The sequence below is a fragment of the Pelodiscus sinensis genome, chromosome 28, assembly GCF_052426305.1.
Source record: "Pelodiscus sinensis isolate ZL-2025 chromosome 28, ASM5242630v1, whole genome shotgun sequence".
Lineage (NCBI taxonomy): Eukaryota > Metazoa > Chordata > Testudines > Trionychidae > Pelodiscus > Pelodiscus sinensis.
Window position 1 is genome coordinate 16,731,394 of NC_143079.1, and position 18,439 is coordinate 16,749,832.

The 18,439-nt window shown below is 49.5% G+C and overlaps 1 protein-coding gene across 1 annotated transcript; it reads right to left on the reverse strand.

The window, feature by feature from the left end:
* Positions 1–1,353: 1,353 nt before the first annotated feature.
* On the reverse strand, positions 1,354–5,486 carry LOC106731699 (gastrokine-2-like). Its single transcript, XM_075910760.2, has 3 exons — positions 5,122–5,486; positions 3,746–3,883; positions 1,354–1,650 (listed from the first exon to the last, which is right to left on the reverse strand). Exons 1-3 carry the CDS (start codon positions 5,143–5,145, stop codon positions 1,432–1,434), a joined length of 381 nt encoding a protein of 126 aa, XP_075766875.2. The 5' UTR covers positions 5,146–5,486; the 3' UTR covers positions 1,354–1,431.
* Positions 5,487–18,439: the final 12,953 nt, after the last annotated feature.

Sequence of the window (18,439 nt, forward strand, 5' to 3'; positions counted from 1 at the left end):
CCCTAAAATGCAGCCACCTATGTCTTGGAATGTGGCATCTGTTTGGCCTAATGGTGCAATAGTTTGGAACTGGAAGCAAAAAATATCACACCTGATTGAAAGTGCAGGGAAGGATTCAAACAAATTGGAATTTGGTTAGGACATGGGGATTAGCACCCCTGTAAACAGCAACAAAGGTACTTTTAAAATGGAGATTTACCATATCACACAGCTGGAAGGGACCTTGAGAGGTCATAGAGTCCAGTCCCTGCCCTCACAGCAGGACCAAGTACCATCCACAGATTTGCCCCAGATCCCTAAACGGCCCCTGAAGGGCTGAAATCACAACCTTAAGCTTAGCAAGCCAATGCTCAAACCACTGAGCTATCCCTCCCCCAATGACCAAAAACTCAATTTTACAACTCATTTAAAAAACAGTATTATAGTGCTCTAGTGGCTGCCAGTGGGGTGGAGAGAGGAAGAGAGAGAAAGAGACTCTGTGGCTGCGTCTAGATTGCCAAGTTTTTCTGCAAAAGCACTTGCTTTTGCAGAAAAACTTGCCAGTTGTCTACACTGGTGTGACAGCGCGTTGGGGGTCCCCTGTCTCCTGCACCCCGAAATGGCACAAACAGACTGCACCAGCCGGTGGAATAGAGGAAGTTTATTGCCTCTCCAGGATACAGCACAGCACAGATGTAATCTGGTCACAGAGCTGGGCTAGGATGCCTCAGGCCCCCTTGAGATGGGGGGAGACTGGGCCCCTAAACTCCAGCCCCTTTCCCTAGGCTGTCTCCTCCATGCTCCCAGACAGCAACTAACCCACACTCTTCCAGCCCTGCCCCCCCAGCCAGGGCAGCATTCCCCCTTCCTTTGTTCCTCTCCATGGAGGGTATCTGGTTCAACAGGTTTGGCATCACCTTTGCATAGTGAGGTTTTCCCTGCTGGGTCTTGCTCCAGACAGCAGAGGTCACCACAGCCCAGCAAGTACCCCCACTACGTCACAACTGGCCACTTGAATTTCCGCAAGAGCACTGACGATCTCATGTAAGATTGTCAGCGTTCTTGCGGAAATGCTATGCTGCTCCCATTTGGGCAAAAGCCCTCTTGCGCAAATGCTTTTGTGTAAGAGGGCCAGTGTAGACAACGTAGTATTGTTTTGCGCAAAAAAGCCCCAATCGCGAAAATGGCAATCGGGGCTTTCTTGCGCAAAACCGCATCTAGATTGGCAAGGACGTTTTTCCGCATAAAGTGCTTTTGCGGAAAAGCATCTGTGCCACCCTAGACGCTCTTTTCCGCAAATGCTTTTAACGGAAAAACTTTTACGTTAAAAGCATTTGCGGAAAATCATGCCAGTCTAGACGTAGCCTCTGTGTATGTGTGTGTGTGTGTAAGTGTAAATATAATATATACATTTAAAGTGAGATAAATGTGTAAAAAAACAATGTCACAGGATTAAATTCCATTTGTATTGAGTTTTACTTTGACTTCAGTAAATCTAGGATTTAACCTAGAGAGGTGTAGAAGCAAATACCATGTATAACTATTATTTGTCTTAGTTACCCTTTGATTATTGACCATGTCCTCAAGTTGGTTTAAAGTTGGAAAAGTCACCCTGTTCATCTTGGAAACAACACACATCTTCTTGTAGGGCACGTGGTAAGCAACTATACCCTGGAAAACACAACCACAAGTTTCAGCAAATCTTTTCCTTTAATTGCCAGTTCATTTATCCTATTTTAAAGACTCTTGCAAATCAAGATACTTGGGATTTTTACAAGCTGCTTCACACTTGCACTTTGCTTCTTGTTTGACAAGAAGCAGAGTTCAATGCACTGGATTAAATTAATCTCTTGTGTGACTCTATGGATTTCAGTGCAACTATGCCAGAGACATTTGTGCAATGTGCTTGGCTTCTAAAAATACACTTATGCAACCTACAAACCATCTTACGGATTATGCAGCAAACGACAGTCTTCCTAGTTCAAATGACATTCCAGAAAGAGATACAAGACATCTGGGCTAAAATCTATTTACGTTTACACTGATGAAATCTGCAATAATGTCAGAATGTGACTCCATCTGACCTTTGTATGTTTTTACAATCCACTGTCTTTACTGTGAATTAACTTTGAACATATCTCAAATAGATTAATTCCAAAGCAGTGATGGTGGGGAATACCAATTAAATTAGAGATATTTTGGCTTACGCTTCTTGGAATTTAATGTAAAGACCTAAGTATTCAGAAATCTGCTTGGAAAATGTAAGTATCTCTAGGGAAAAAGGCATTTAGTATTTAATGTTCCAGGAGATTGCACATCTATTGCACGGGTGTGGAGGAGACTGAAATATGCACTTTACTCAAATGCCTGGCAGCTTTGTTGACCACCAGGGACTACCTTGCCTTCCCCCTGTTCCCTTTGGGATGGCTACTATGGCCAGGATATTACAGAATGCCAGCAGAGAGCACTCCTTGCCCTGAGATCACAACACTCCTTTACGTAAAGGGCACTAAGGCCAAAAGCTCCCAACCCCACCTTATACCATGTACAGAGGTCAAGCAAAACCCTCTGTGGTCACACTGCATGTTAAGGTTCCAATTTAAAATGATTGATAAAGGGTTAATAAATGACTTGTCAATGCTATAAGCATGTTACACATTTGAGTAGCATGCAGAAGATTGTAAGCACATCATTTGAAGGTGCTATAGATGGTTATAATTCACCTATTGACCCTTTGCACTCTGTAACAATCTATGGCAACTTATTAACCATTTACTAAAACTTCTACTATATTAATCTTTAGCAAACTATTTATAAACTAGCCAATTAGCCCGCCATAAAACAGGATTTTCAGGTCTTCTCTCCTGAGCTCTCTCGCTCTGTCTCTCTCTCTTCCTACTGCCTCCCCTTCTTTCTCTCAGCTCCCCTCCGCCTCCTGCCTCTCTCTCCGTCTCTTTCTTTCTCTTCTCCCCCTCCTGCCTCTCACTCTCCCTTTCTCTTCTTCTCCTCCTCCTGCCTCTCTCTCCCCCCTTTTCCTTCCCCTTCCCTCCCGCCGTGGCGCTTGGCTGAGGGCTGCCGCGAGGGAGGGGGACGGGGCGGTGATGTACATGGCTGGGGCTGGAGCCGTGTACATCACCGCCCTTCCTTCCCCTTCCACCCCGGGGGGAGCCCAAACAGCCCTTTGCGCTGCTGGCTCTCCCAGAGGCCTGGCTGAGGGGCGCACTCAGATGAGTGCCACAGCGGGAGGGGGGCGCTGAGGTACACGCCCCGCCCCCTGGCTGTGTACGTCACCGCCCTGCCCCCTTCCCCTCCCTCCGTGGCGGCTCGGCTGAGTGTTGCACGCTTAGCCGCTCAGCCGGGCCACCGCGGGGGAGCAAGTGGTGGAAGCAGCCGTTTGGGCCCCGCACTCTGCATGCAGCATGGGCTACCCAGAGGGAACAGCCAGCATTTCAGTGTTACAGACTCATAGACACTGGGCTACTATATATATGATAATATCCACTGTGGGTTTTGACAAAATAATCTTAAGAATTTAACCAGGAGGTAACTTCTTTCTGCATGAGCTACAAAGATGCAATTACTACATCTTTTTATTATGGATGAATGATCCCTTTTGTTTTCAAGTCTAATGATATTCCTTCCTAATGAAGCGGAGGAATTATGCACATCTTTCCAGATGCTGACGGTCCATAATTTTATTCTTTTTGCAACAAACAGTGTGTAAGATGAACAAAGCAACCAGATCAGCTCCTCTTTTGACACTTACATGGTCGTAGTCAAAGATTGCATTGGAGGAATGTGCTCCAGAATAAACGTTAAATGTAACAATGTTCACATCATGGTTGATATTCACTGTCTGATAGACAGTACCTCCATCATTTCCCTTATTTATGAGCTGGACAGCCTAAAATCAAAGATTTATTATCAGATATTATTATATCTCAACCTAAGAATGTCTCTCTCAGCAGTTGCATCTAACAGAAACGAATGGTGACATCAGAATAGTAGGGAAGCAAAACTGATACATAAAAGTTCAACTCGGCGTTAGCTCACCCAGCGGTAGGGAAATGTCTGATTCAGTTTTGCCTCCACTTCTAAACAACTGCCCCACTCACCCTTTGAGTGAGGTTAGAATTTGATCTAGGGTTATGATTATAGTCAGGTTTGTATTTACCATTTGGGCCAGGAGTTAGATTAGGTTAGGGTTATTCCTTGCCTGAAGGCTAAGCCTAAAGTTCTGGGTATTGCTTGGTTTAGGGTTAGCGCTCAGATTGACCCAGCTTTTCCCTGGTCTACTGAGTAACTGCTGAAGCCCAAAGACTTTATTGGTCATATGATGATCAAGCCTTTTCCCTATTTCCATATGACCATTGCATGAAATGGGTGGTGGTTTGTGTAATGAAGAAGGGCAGCAGAGGCTGCCACAAACAGACCCCTCCATTAAGATGTGACCAACGTTATGAAAAAGCTGGTGAATTGCTGCTTTGACTCCCTCTACCAATGGAACCATTGGTTATGAAAACATAGGAAGTCTGGCCCATTGATAGCAGAACTAGCTTTTCCACTGGGTTCTAAGGAATGGTGCCTTAGATTTCCCAGGCAAGATCATCTCAGGCCATGTAGATTAAAAGGCAAAACTTTGAGGATGAACCCTCCAGATAGCTCACAGCAGGCACCCACCTGTTAGTCTAGCCCTAGTCTCAAGTGTGCATGAGATTTCATCTATTAATGAAGCCATTTATTAATTAACTAAATAGCAGAAACACAGGTAAATACTTTAAAGCAAGCAAGCTCACAGACTATTATGTTCACCAGTGAGCCCAGTTATAATAAAGAAAAGCACTGGGAGAACGCAACTTTACTTTATATAACTTGACAATGCTACATTTTTCATAAGAACAAATGATTTTTCTGCTTTTGGATGCTGATTTTGACATGCTAAGCAATAGCTGGAGCATGGAGCGTTTAATGAAAACATTGTCATAAATGTGTTACATCAATTCACTGAACATATTAACAGAGAATGCCTCATAAAGAAAAGTCCGTATTTTGGTTTAGTAAAGATAGTAATGTCATAACAATATGGCTAAGCAGATGCATGAAAGAAAGATCATAAAGTGTGACACATGGCACTTTACTTACATTGTTTGCAAATGCCGGATTCATAAAGGTACTCAGAAAGACAAGAAGAATCTGTAATACATCATGGAAACATTAAGAGAGATTTCTATACGCTCTGCAGCTCCTTTTTAATTGTCAAAGACAACGAAAAGCACATGGTAAGATGCTGCTCCCCAGTCTGATTTTCCATAAACACACATACGTTAGTGAGTGGGATTTTATAATTCATTTATTTTATCTTTTGTATTCACAAGAGCTACATAGTACAACTGTATTTAGGATGGTCCTAACACTATAAAGCTAGGTTCTGATCTCTGTCACTGAAGGGAAATTCCAGAGTGATTCTATTGTTACCGTTAATTAAGTGTCATGTCCTGTCTCCTAAAATATTTAAAGTATGTTATAATTGCTTGGCATCCCATACAGTGTTCTTGATTATTTACAGAGCTTTAAAAAAAACCCTTGTGTCAAATCCTGCATACCACACACTGGTCATCCCACTGCGCACACTTTAGGCATGTGCTTAAGTTTATTCATATGTTTAGTCCCATGGGCAGTGCCAGATTAAGATTCTGTTGGATGGGAGGAGTGCTGGCCTTTTCTGAACATCCCAGCAACTGGTAACTAAAGGGTTACATTCAGGTAGCTAGAGGATATTGGCAGGGAGCAAGGAGAGCCAATGGGAGAAGGTATTGAGATTTGAATGGAATATATACCTGCCTGATGATTTTTAATTTGTGTGAGTTTAAGACAGGAGTTGGGGAACAAAATGAATTGAACCAGGCAGAACTTCCATGGCTACAAGGAACACTGGGCATGTTAATGGACTGGACGCTGACGCACAGATTGTGAGTAGATAGGGAAATATCTATTTAGATGTAATCAAGTTATTTTCTTTGTTTTGTAGTTTGATTAAACTTCTCTGTGCTTAGTCCATGTGGCTCGTCCTTCCCTTCCCCCCACCTCCCACAGTACTTTAAGCTGTATCCCAAGGATGGAATTTCTCTGTGTTTTTAAATTGTTCTTTTCTCAGTTGCTTAAAACACCTAGAAACCAAGTATGCTTTATCAAGTATAGCTTTTTGCTTTGTTGATACTAGGGGGCTGTGTCCCCTGCTCGCTCTGCTCACCAACCCCTGTCTCACAGGGGGTAGGCAACCCTGGGTGTCCCCGCGGCCACTGGGGAGGGCTGGGCTGTGGCTTTGCCTAGGGCAATGTCTCTCAACCAGTGGTATATGCACCCCTAGGGGCACTCAAGAGAAGTCTGAGGGGTACATCAACACTACTGAAATTTGGAGAAAACTGAATTTTTGTTTTAAGTTTTACAGCATTTTATTAATTTTGTACGTTTTACACCCAAATATTTCATCACTCACCCGGCTACAATTAAGTTGTTTAAACAAACGTGTTGCAAAGGTTTCAAAAAATTGTGTGAGAAAACTGCAGGTATTGGGGGCACTTATACATTTTTTCTTTTTTTTTTTTAAGAAGTATTTTATAAAAAAAAGGTTGAGAAACACTGGCCATGGGGATAGGGCATTTACCACACACCCAAGACTAGAGCCTGCACCCCTACTCCAGCCTGGTGAAAGTGAATGAAATTCAGGGAGGAAGGGCAACAGAGTGAGCAGGGTGAGGCCTCAGAGAAGGGGTGGAGGAGGGGCAGGGCCCCAGAAAAGGAAGGAAGGAAGCCAGGCAAGGGTATTTGGGTTGGAGGTGGATCTTACATTGCACTTAAATTGAATAAGTGATCTTGTGGTTAAAAAGGTTGGAGACCCCTGCCTTACACAATCAAGGCTGCTGTGGTGACACCCATCAGGCCTGGGTTTGTTTGTTTACTAAACTGGTGTAAAACAAAGGATCAAAGGGTATGTCTACACTAGCCCCCTAGTTCGAACTATGGTGGCTAATGTAGGCATTCGAACTTGCAAATGAAGCCCGGGATTTAAATATCCCGGGCTTCATTTGCATCTTCCCGGGCGCCTCCATTTTTAAATCCCTTAGTTCGAACTCTGCACCCGCGGCTACATGCAGCAGTCAGAAGTTAATCCGAACTAAGTTCTTAGTTCGGATTAACTGTTACACCTCATTGCAGGAGGAGTAACAGTTAATCCGAACTAAGGCGTGTAGCAGTCAGTTCGAACTAAAGGGATTTAAAAATGGCACCCACCCAGGAACCCGCAAATAAAGCCCGGGTTATTTAAATCCCAGGCTTCATTTGCCAGTTCGAATGCCTACACTAGGGGGCTAGTGTAGACATACCCAAATAGACTTCAGATCTTGTTTATTTTTTCCTTAGAGTGCTCAGAGTTTAGGTGAGGAAAGTGAATGAGATTCTGTTTATCCAGGTGTGAAAAAGCAGAAGGGACCAAAATCTATTCTTGTGCAAAAATCTGTTCTCCCAGACTCTGGCCTGAAGTCAATAAGGCTACACAGGTGTAGCTGTCAACAGGAATTTGGCTTTATTCTCATTCCCGTCTCGAATCACACACATTCCATGCTTACCCAACATTTTCTACTTGGGAGATAAGGTAGTTTGAGTTGGGGCAGAAAATTGAGGACTAACATCAGGTTGATTTAGATTTTTTGGAATGAAATGCAAAAGAAATCAAATCAGAGGTACTTCTCTGATGGACTGAATAGCTAGAGATGCAGCAAACTGATACAGCCCTGTCTTGGCATATTCAGCCAGCACAGCCATCACAGCCTGCTAAGAAGTGAATTTAAAATCCTGGAGGGAGAGCCTGGGGAGGGAGAAACCTTCAACATTGTGTGCTGAGCTCCCTGCAGTGCTTTGGCCACCCCTTAGAAGTACAAAAATGCGTTGTCCTGAGGAAATAGGCTGAGCATAAGGAAAGAGCTTGATTACCTGTGAACCAGTAAAGAAAAATACCAAGAAAGTGGATTTCTCTGATTTTTAGTACAGAGTTCAGTACTGAACAGAGGGCATCATAAATCTGCACCCCTCGGGGAAGGTGCTCCATGAGTAAAAGCACTGGAATGCAGAGTGGCGTGTTTTGTTTTTCCTCACATGGGGAATTCGTTCCTTCTGGGAGGGAGGCAGGGTGGAGGGAATAGTTCTAGCTGGATAGCGTGTGCAGGTTCCGTGTGAGCTTCCCACCCTGCTGCTCTGTGTGTGCTGCCCCTTTCCTCCAGCGCTCCCTCGCCCTGCCCCCACAGGCACTCACCCCTTGCCCAGAAACGGACCCGGCACACATAGAAATCCTGGCAATGGGCAAAGGAGCCTTGTTCCACCACAGCAGCGGTGCAATCAGGGCGAGAGGCGCCGGCGGGGGCACGATGCCTGCTCAGACTAGCCCACAGCTGCCACGGGCTCCCAGATTTTTCATGTCCCGTCACTCCTCTTAACCGGATACCTGACCGTGTATTCCTGCAGCAGCGCAGGAAGAGACACAGACTGGAGGGCACAAAAGCGACAGGCTGCTGCCGAATGCTCCTTCTAAGCCACAGAGGGCTGCTTTGCCTTTCCCGCTGGCTCCAGCAGGGCTATGTGAACATGCTCGCTTCACCTCCCTCACCCGGCCCAGCCCGCCAGGCCTGACCAGTAGGGCCTAAGCAACAGGAGGGCCTAAGGCTATGGCCTTATTAGCCTCAAGGTTAATGCCCTGGGTTCTCAGGATGAGGGCATCAGTCATCACTCAGCAAAGGTAGTAAGGGCTTCAGGATACAGCACAAAATTCAGGTCCTATAGAAGTCAGTGGAAGTTTTGCCAGCGACTACAATAAAGACAGAATTGTACCCTGATACGTCGTTGCCGAATTGGGGCCTTCCCAAAAGGTAGCTAATTCCCATTGACTTTCTATGGAAGTTGGACACCTCTCCGGTTTAGGAGCTTTTATAACATCTATTGGGCGCCCATCTTCATCTCGGGGTCTGGAAATCCCTTTGTAAATCTGGGCCCTGTTGACTCAGCTTGCGAGTGGGTGCTTGGCACCTCTCAGAATCAGGCATTCACGGAATCCAGTTGGTTTCACAAAAGTTGGGGCAGCTCAAAGTAGTGGCCACTGATAGTGAAAAATGAGGCCAAAGAGCCCTGATTTGTAAGGTGCTGAGCCCCTTCCCACACCCATCTCCCATTTTCTTATAGCTTGTCTTATCGATCCCACCAACTTCAATGTGAACTCTCAAAAGGACCCAGAATCGGGACCAACATATACTAAAAATATAAACGGACTTCCCTGGTGCTGCCCGGGTCTGACCCAGGGCCAGTAGAGGGGCTGGCCCAGTGCCTGGCCAGGGACGTTGGGGAGTCCTAGCCCAGGGCTTGGGGAGGGAGGCCACTTACCAGTGGCAGGCAAGACGGTGGAGCCCCAGCCCTGCTGACCAGTCTCTATATATGCAGGGTGACCTCTAGCAGTCACCCTGCATATATAGCTCTCCCCTGCACTCACTGCCCTGAGTGGCGAGTGTGAGGATCTTGTCCCTCCTCTCGCCCCCCTCCCTTTCCATGTTATGGAAACCTATCATCCAGTTCTCCTGGCACAACCAAACCCCGACCTTGCTTTAAGTTAGGAGAAGAGGAAGCTGCATCCCAAAGTTGGTAGCCCTAGTTCTTACCACGTAGGAGGAGTTGGACTCACAGACAAACACACTGTAAAATATATATATATAGGGTGTCAAAAGTACTTACAAGAGTCTTCATTGTGAATCCAAGTTGGATTTGATGCTGATTTGAAGTAAAATGCTGAAGAAAATGAATTTGTGTATCTTACACTGAGCTTATATATTTTGTCAAGGTTGGAGCTGAATATTTGTTTTTCTCACTATTAACAGAAGTGAAACACTGGAGCAAACTAAACGCTTTGTGCTTTATATATTTATCTATGAGGCTGGGTAGCACATATTCCCTGCCACCAGTCTTCATCTAAGCAGAGGCGGATATAGGGCAGGGCGAACTGGGCAGCCGCCCCGGGCCCCATGCTTAAAAAAGCCCCGTGGGGGGCCCCGCGGAGTTATGCTGCCCGGGGCCCCGCAAAACAGTCATCTGCCCCTGCATCTAAGCTTTCCCTTTCAGATGATTAATGATACAGTATGAGCATTAAATTGACCATGGAGTTTGGTTCAAGGCAATCAAAGGCAAATTTCCCCCTTTTTCAATCCTGGAAACTTTTCTCCATCTGTTTTCATCAGAGTCTTATTTTCAAACCTCTCTTGACTAAGGGTTGTCTCTATAAGGCGGGTCTCCGCAGCAGCGTTATTTCGAAATAACAAAGTGAGCGTCCGCACAGCAAGCCCTCAATGTCTGAGGAATAATGCCTATTTTGGAATAGCTCTTTCAAAATAGTCCATGTGGAGACAGTTATTCCAAAATAAGGGGCCTCGATGGAATCCCATGGTGCCCTGCTGGCTGTGCTGTCGTCTATAGCCCTCCTTCCCCTGCAGTCCGTAAAGCTGCAGGCAGCAGGCTCATGGCTCGGAGCAGGCCCTGCAAGGCCGGTGCCAACCACAGCAGCCCCATCTTCACTCCCTGCTGTCGTGGCTGAACCCAATGCCCCAGCCGAGACCCCAGCAACTGCCACCACAGCTCCGGGCAGCTCTCAAGCCCCTGGCCAGGGGCAGAAGAAGAGAGCCCATCCTGGTCTGGTGCAGAGATCCTGGATCTCCTGGAGATCTGGGGTGAGGAGAATCAACAGGATCTTCACGCCAGACGATGGAATGCTGACATTTACGGGTGGATGTCCGCACGCCTTGCACAGAGGGGACACATGCACGTGCAGGAGTAAGTGCGCACGAAGATTAAGGAGCTGAGGCAGGCGTACACCAGAGCTAAGGAGGAGCACCCCAAACCTGCCCCATCACATCCTTGGAGGGGAGGTCAGTCTCTTCCCCTCCAGTGTGGATTCAGGACTGAAGACACCCATCGTGGCCCAGTGCTGAGTGCTGGGGGGATATCAAGGCAGAGGAGGAGAAAGGCGCTGGGTGAGGCCAGCACCATCTCGAGGGCTGCCAACCCTGACCTGGAGTGGGTGTCCCCCTCCCAGGATGTCTCCCAGGTGCCACCCAAGGCAGGGCAAGGCTCACCAGGTGAGTGCCCCCCTTTCCCTACACACACACAGGGGGAAATGGCAGCAGCCAGTAGCTGCTGGGTGCTCCTTGCTCAGCCTTCTCAGCCTGCGATTGCACAACGGTCTGCTCCCGGCGCCCCAGAGAGCAGGGGTAGAAGTCCTCTCTCTGGGTGGGAAGGGTATCAAGGCTCCTCTCAGGGACATCGGTGTCCCTGAAGGAAAGGGCCCACTGTACAGGCCTGAGGTGGCCTGGCTCACAGCACATCCCCCGCGTCTGACCCAAGACCTTTCGGTGCCAGCTCAGGGCTGAGGGCCCGGCTTCAGGCACAGTGTCTCCAGGGATGACTGCCCTTCTCTTTGTTCTCCACAGCCGGACCAGCTGCGAGTGGGGAGCTGGCGACACCTCCCATTCCACCCTCCTGACCCCGGGGGACCCGGAGGGGAAGGTGGACCCATGAGGACCTGCCTGCATGCCCTGCAACACTCCCAGGACTGGCAGGACCGCAGGCTCCAGGAGGACCGGGCTGTCTGGCATACCACCTGGCAGGAGCTGCTGCAGCAGGGCCAGTCCCTGGGTGCAGCATTCATGGCCGCTGTTGAGCACCTGGGAGCCACTCCTGCCCCTTCTCCTGAGCCTGCTCCTGCTCCAGTCCCAGCCCCTCCTCCCCATCCCGCCTCCCTCCTCCCCACAAGTTCCTTCTCCAGCCCCTCCTCAGTTACGTTTACCCCGAATAAAAACAGTTCCAGTTGTTGGTTTCAAAACAACAGGTATGCTTCATTGTCTCTGGAACAGGTAAAGGAGCGGGGAGGAGGAGGAAAGGGGGGAGAGGGGAGGAGGAAAAAAGGGGGGAGAGGGAGGGGAGGAGGAAAGGGGGGAGTGGGAGGGGAGGAGGAAAGGGGGGAGAGGGAGGGGAGGAGGAAAGGGGGGGGAGAGAGGAGGAGGAGGAAAGCGGGGAAGAGGGAGGGGAGGAGGAAAGGGGGGGAGAGGGAGGGGAGGAGGAAAGGGGGGGAGAGGGAGGGGAGGAGGAAAGCCACACTGGGTCTCTGCAGAGGCCCCTTGTGGGGAGGCCCAGGGGAGAGCCTCATAGCTGGCCTTGGCTGAAACTCTCCCTCAGGGCCTCCCAGATCTGCGCAGCCCCCTGATGCGCCCGATGGACCGCAGCCATCCGCTGCTGTTCAAAGGCCCTTGCGAGATGTTCCACCTCTACTCCCCACACTGGCAGGAACGTCTCCCCCTGACTGTCACAGATGTGGAGGATGCAACCACTGCCTGGGGGACGTGCCACTCACGGTACTCGAGGTGGGGAAGGAACGAACAAAACTTCCCCGAGACGCTCAAAGGCTCCTGCCACAACCATGAGGGCTCTGCTGAGCCTCACATTAAAACGTTCCCTGGTGCGATCCAAGTGTCCTTATACGGGCTTCATAAGCCAGAGGGTAGGGATGTGTCCCCCGCCATGCACATGGGCATGTCCACGTCTCAGACCCCGATGGTGCGCTTGGGAAGAAGGTGTCAGTGTGCAGCTTGTGGAAGAGGCTGGAGTTCCTAAATACGCGGGTGTTGTGTGCCTTCCCTGACTAGCCGACGTAGACGTTAGTGAACCTGCCTGGGTGGTCCATGACGGCCTGCAGGTCTAGGGAAAAGCAGCCCTTGCGATGGATGTAATCCAATGCCTGATGGCCAGGGACCTGAATGGGGATGTGGGTGCCATCAATAACCATCCTCCCACACCCCCCACAGTTGGGGAACCCCCTGTTGGCAAAGCCAGCGACAACAGCATCCACGTCGTCCAGAACGATGAGCCGGCGGCAGCAGGATGGTGCTGGTGACCCTCTCCACTTGAAGGAGACAAACAGAAAATCATGGAAGGTCCCCGAGCCCAATCCCCACTTCCTCTCCACCACGCACATCAGGAGCAACCCCAGCTTGCCCCACTCCCCTCATGTGCCTTGGTGAGGGTAGGACTAAAAACCTGTCCAGGAAAGGAGCCTCCTCCACCACCACCAGCCCCAGCCTTTCCCTGGGGAAACCCCATTCCAACAGTTCACCACCCTCCTGGGACAATGGCACAAGGGAGCCAGACCTGCATGACCACAGCGCTGACAGTTGATCTCCCCGCCCTGAACTGGTTCCCAGTGGATCAGTAGCTATCCAGCATGGAGAGCTTCCACAGTGCAATGGCGACCTTCTTCTGGAGGGGGGTGGAGGATTGCATGTGGGTGTCCCATCACCTGAGGGCAGGGGCGAGCCACTCACACAGCTCCAGAACGGTGTCCTTCCGCACAAGGAAGTTCTGGAGCCACTATTGGTCATCCCGCCACTCAAGGATGGTCCGGTTCCACCAAGAGGAACTGGTGTCCCAGCACCAGAAGCGGTGGTGCACAGTGTGCAGGGAAGGGCAGGAGGGGTTGAGCTGCAAGAGCAGCATCTGGAGAGCGGAGAGGAGGTCTCCTGCACTGAGGTGGGGGCCTGTTTCTGCAGGGCCATGAGGGCAGCCTGCAGAAACTGCACCACGAGGTTCAGTACAAGCTGTAAGAGCCATCGACTGCTGAGAGGCAGCTCTGGCTCCGTAGCTGGGAGTGCTGTGGTGTCCAACCAGGCTACCAAAGCTCACAATGAATATGCTTTGCTGTCCTTCAGGGTCTGTCTACACTACAGCACTAATGCAAACTAACTTAATTCGAATTAGTTAATTCAAACTAAGCTAATTCAAACTAGCGCATCTAGACCTAAAAACTAGTTCGAATTAGCATTTTGCTAATTCGAACTAGCATGTCCACACTGAGTGGACCCTGAACCAGGCTTAAGGATGGCTGGAAGCAGTGCTGGCAGGGCAACAGGTTAGGACTTAGAGTGTGGAGCTGCTTCCTCAGGCTAGCCGAGGGCTGTGCTTAAAGGGACCCGACCCCCACCCCGGACAGACAGTTCTCAGGGTTCCCCACTTGCTTGTCTAACTTGATGAGGGACAGCAAAGCAGTTCGGTCTTGGAGTGCCCTGACTGCCCACACTCAGCACATCACAGCACTTGGCCATCAGCCCGGCTGCACTTGCCGCAGGCTGCCATCCGAGGGAATCAATTGGGGGGGCTGTCAGGATCCAGGAGGCCCTGTGGGAGAGCTTCCACCCCGAGGAGCCCGCAGAGCCACCCCAGTCCTCCCCATCAGGGGCTCGTACCCCATTCCTCCCTCACCTCCTTCCACTTGCCCCTCCCTAGCCCCCCTTCCTGATGTACAAAATAAAGGACACGTATGTTCAAACATAGAAACTCTCTTTATTTAACAAAACTGGGGGTGGGGGGATTTACCTGTGGGGAGACTGGGAAAAGGAGGTGGGAGAGGGGAAGAGAGAGGGTGGGAGAGGGGAGGGGGAAACCTGGGAGGAGGGAGCTGGAAGGGGGAAGCCAGGGGAAGGAGGAGGAGGGGAAGTATAAAACTATGGTACGCCCACATCTTCAGTACTGTGTACAGATGTGGTCTCCTCACCTCAAAAAAGATATTTTGGCCTTGGAAAGGGTTCAGAAAAGGGCAACTACAATGATTAGGGGTTTGGAACAGGTCCCATATGAGGAGAGGCTAAAGAGACTGAGACTTTTCAGCGTAGAAAAGAGGAGACTGAGGGGGGATATGATAGAGCAGGAGTTCCCAAACTTTTTGACATGGGGACCAGTAAATCCATTCACGAGCTTTCGGAGGCCCGGTAACATTCATTTGCATATTTGCGTATTCATTGAGCAAATTATGAATATGCAAATATGGTGTTTGGGGTCCTCTCAAAGCCCCCAGAGCCAGCTTTTGCAAAGCTTTTGATACGGCCACCCACAATATTCTTACCAGCAAGTTAAGGGAATATGGACTGGAAAAATGGACTGTGATCCAATAAAACCCTGCACCCCCACGTCATGTATTAAAAGGGGCTCATTTATTTTCAGAAAGCCGACACCATCTTTAGAATTTTTTATCCATATTCTCATTCCGGATGGTGAATGTGCCAGGCTCTGTCCATTCTGACACACTGCAGGGCCTGTCAGCAGTGGGGATATTAGAAGGCACTGCTTATACATTTTTAGTCAGAATCTGCGTGCGCCCTGAACTGTCCCGCTACCCGCTGGCCGATTCCCCCCCCGGCCATCCCAGCTGTCTTCGCCAGCCAATTCTCTCCCGATCTCTCCTGGCAAGCCCTGCTGCCCCCGCGAGCTGGTTTCCTGCCTCCTCTCCCCTGGCCAGCCCCACTGCCCACCCCCCTGCCAGCCCTGCTTCCGCCGGCCAGTTCCCCAGCCAGCTCTGTGGTTTGCCCCAGCCAGCCTCACTTCCCCCACGAGCTGGTTCCCCCCCCCCCCCGCATGATCTCCCCTGGCCAGCCCCACCGCTCCCGCCCCCTCCGGCCAGCCCTGCTTCTGTCAGCCAGTCCCCCCTCCCATCCGCGATCTCCCCTGGCCAGCCCCACTGCCCCTCCGGCCAACCCTGCCCCGCGATCTCCCCCAGCCAGCTTCACTGCCCCCGCCAGCCGGTTCCCACCCGTGTGATCTCCCCTGGCCAGCCCTGCTTCCCCTCCCTATCTCCCCCGGGCACCTCCACTGCCCCGACCCTGCTTCCCTGTGGCCCTTATCCAACCCCTCCTCCCCCCCTCCACAGCCAGCAGTAAGAGCTCACCTGGTAACCCTCACTATGCCGCTGCTGGAAGCCTGAACCATACGGCTGTATCCGCCCCGCCCGGCTGAGGGCTTGAGGAACCCAGCGCTGAACAGGCAGTCTGGGAACTCGGAACACCCTGGCAGCCACGCTGAGGCCTGGTATTTTCTTCCTGCGGACCAGTACCGGGCCATGGCCCATAGTTTGGGAAACGCTGTGATAGAGGTCTATAAAATCATGAATTGTGTAGAGAGAGTGAATAAAGAAAAGTTCTTCATTAGTTCCCATAATAGAAGGACTAGAGGACACCAAATGAAATGAAAGGGTAGCAGGTTTAAAACTAATAAGTGAAAGTTCTTCTTCACACAGCGTGTAGTCAACCTGTGGAACTCCTTGCCACAGGAGGCTGTGAAGGCTAGAACTAGAACAGAGTTTAAAGAGAAGTTAGATAAATTCATGGAGGTTGGGTCCATGGAGTGCTATTAGCCAGGGGGTAGAAATGGTGTCCCTGGCCTCTGTTTGTGGAAGGCTGGAGAGGGATGGCACGAGACAAATCGCTTGGTCATTTTCTTCGGTCCATCCCCTCCGTAGTACCTGGTGCTGGCTGCTGTCAGCAGACAGGCTACAGGGCTAGATGGACCTTTAGTCTGACCCAGTACGGCCATTCTTATGTTCTTATGTTCTAAGCTCAGGGCTCAAGGTCGGGGGTCTCACTGGACCAACTTGATTTTCATGCAAACCTGCTCCTGGGTTCGCCTGTGGCCTTTGGTGGCCAGGCTGGCAGCTATCCTGCCCTAGATGGCCACTTTCCTGTGCCTAGTGCGGAGGTCATGGACGTTGGAGGCCTCCCCCCAAACCTCGATGAGGTCCACGATCTCCGCACTAGGCCAGGCAGGCACCCGCCTCTTGCGGCCCCGGGCAGGCTCCTGGGAGCCGCCAGCCTGGTCCTGGGAAGAGGCGGAGGGCTGGGTGGCAGCGGGTGGCTGGCTCATGCCATGCCAGGTGCAGGGTCTGCTGGGTGGGTGCTGGCAGGCTTGCAACTGGCACGAGCACCGTAGCCAGACCATGCCCCTTTAAGGGCTCCGGGGCCGGGAGGGGGGCAGAAAAGTTTCCCTGGTTTGGCCCAGAGTGGCCACCAGGGCAACCTGGGAAGGGCTAGCCTCCAACTAGTTGGAATTAAGTAGCTACACAGCCCTTAATTCGAACTACTTAATTCGAACTAGGCATTACTCCTCGTAGAATGAGGTTTACCTAGTTCGAATTAAGCGCTCCGCTAGTTTGATTTAAATTCGAACTAGCGGTTTGTATGTGTAGCCCCTATTAAAGTTAATTTGAACTAACGGCTGTTAGTTAGAATTAACTTTGTAGCGTAGACATACCCACAGAGAGGTAGGTAAGCAGGAGAAGCACTTGAGAAATGGCTGTACAGGGAGGTTCCTTTAAGCATGAGCCACAGAAAGCCTCAAGCAGCAGCTCCAGGAAGCAAGTGCTGTTCTGATGCCCTGCCTGAAGTGCTTCCAGGTGGCTTTAAATGTGAAGTGCATTTAAGTGTTTTAAATGTGATTCTGCCTCCAATCTGTGTGGATGTTCTATTTCAAAATAGCTCAGTGCTATCTTGATGGCTGTTTGTTGGGTAGATGCACTATTTCAAAATAAGCTATTTAGAAATGGTGCAGAGGGCCCTATTCAACCTGGCACATTCTGTCCAACGGTGTTGGAAATGTCAGCTACTCACTAGAGTGGTCATCTTCAGATCAGTGCTGGGACTAGCAAGAAACAACTTTGCATACATGCTAAGGGAGTATGTGCATTGAGGTACACAACATTTGGGAAGGAGCAAAGTGGCATGAGATCTTTGCTGCAAGCATGGAGAGAACATGGAATGAAAGACCTATGGATGGATTCAATTTATGTAAATCCTCTTTCAGGTGGGGTTCCTTGAAATACTTGAGGGATTTGATCCTCATTCTCAGGGAGCTAGATGACAGATGGTGAATGGTTTATTTATTTAATTATGTTTTGTTGTTGCTGATCAACATTACTTTGGAGCTGGGGTTTGATAAGAGACTGAAACCTCCCATTCTTCAGCTTGTGCAAAGCTTGGCTTTAAAACTAAATACTTATTTAAAAAGTTCGTTCTAATTCCTGCTAGTGGAAGAAGTTATGCAAAGAAATACCAGTAAGAGAGCAAAGTAGGTCATGGCATAAATGTGAAGATTCTTAAAGGTGCTGCATAATTCCTCCAAAAATAAATGAAAACCCCTGCTGAACTTTTTGCCTTTTTCCTGTCATTTTTTTGCATCACAGCAAACTGTGTAAGAAGAGAATTGGGGCTGTGTGTAGGAATTAAAAGTGAAAGTTAGTGAAACAACCACAAGAACAGAGCTAACAGCAGCTCAAGCAAAAAAAAAAGTCTGTCTCCCATGAGAGTTAAGTTGTGATCATCTGGATTGTTTAGTCACTTTTCTTGAAATGAAGGCTGGAGCTAACAGGCGAACATAGTCTGCTCTCAACATGAAAGAAAGGGATCAGTAAAAATCATACCATGTGCTGGGTATGGAGGAATTGAGGGCTTGTCTGTGGATGGTTGTTTTTTCCCAGAATTCATAATTTAATCTTAATACACATTTTAGAAATGTGCATCTGTCTGTCTGTCTGTCCGTGAGTTCGTTTGTTCAAAAACTC

Bases quoted from the DNA above. Each gene is read 5' to 3' on its own strand.
- LOC106731699 (XM_075910760.2), bottom strand. From the start codon at position 5,145: ATGAATCCGGCATTTGCAAACAAT. The intron at 3,884-5,121 runs GTAAGTAAAGTG...CTTTGATTTTAG, and splicing joins ATCCGGCATTTGCAAACAAT to GCTGTCCAGCTCATAAATAA. The intron at 1,651-3,745 runs GTAAGTGTCAAA...TGTGTTTTCCAG, and splicing joins CAATCTTTGACTACGACCAT to GGTATAGTTGCTTACCACGT.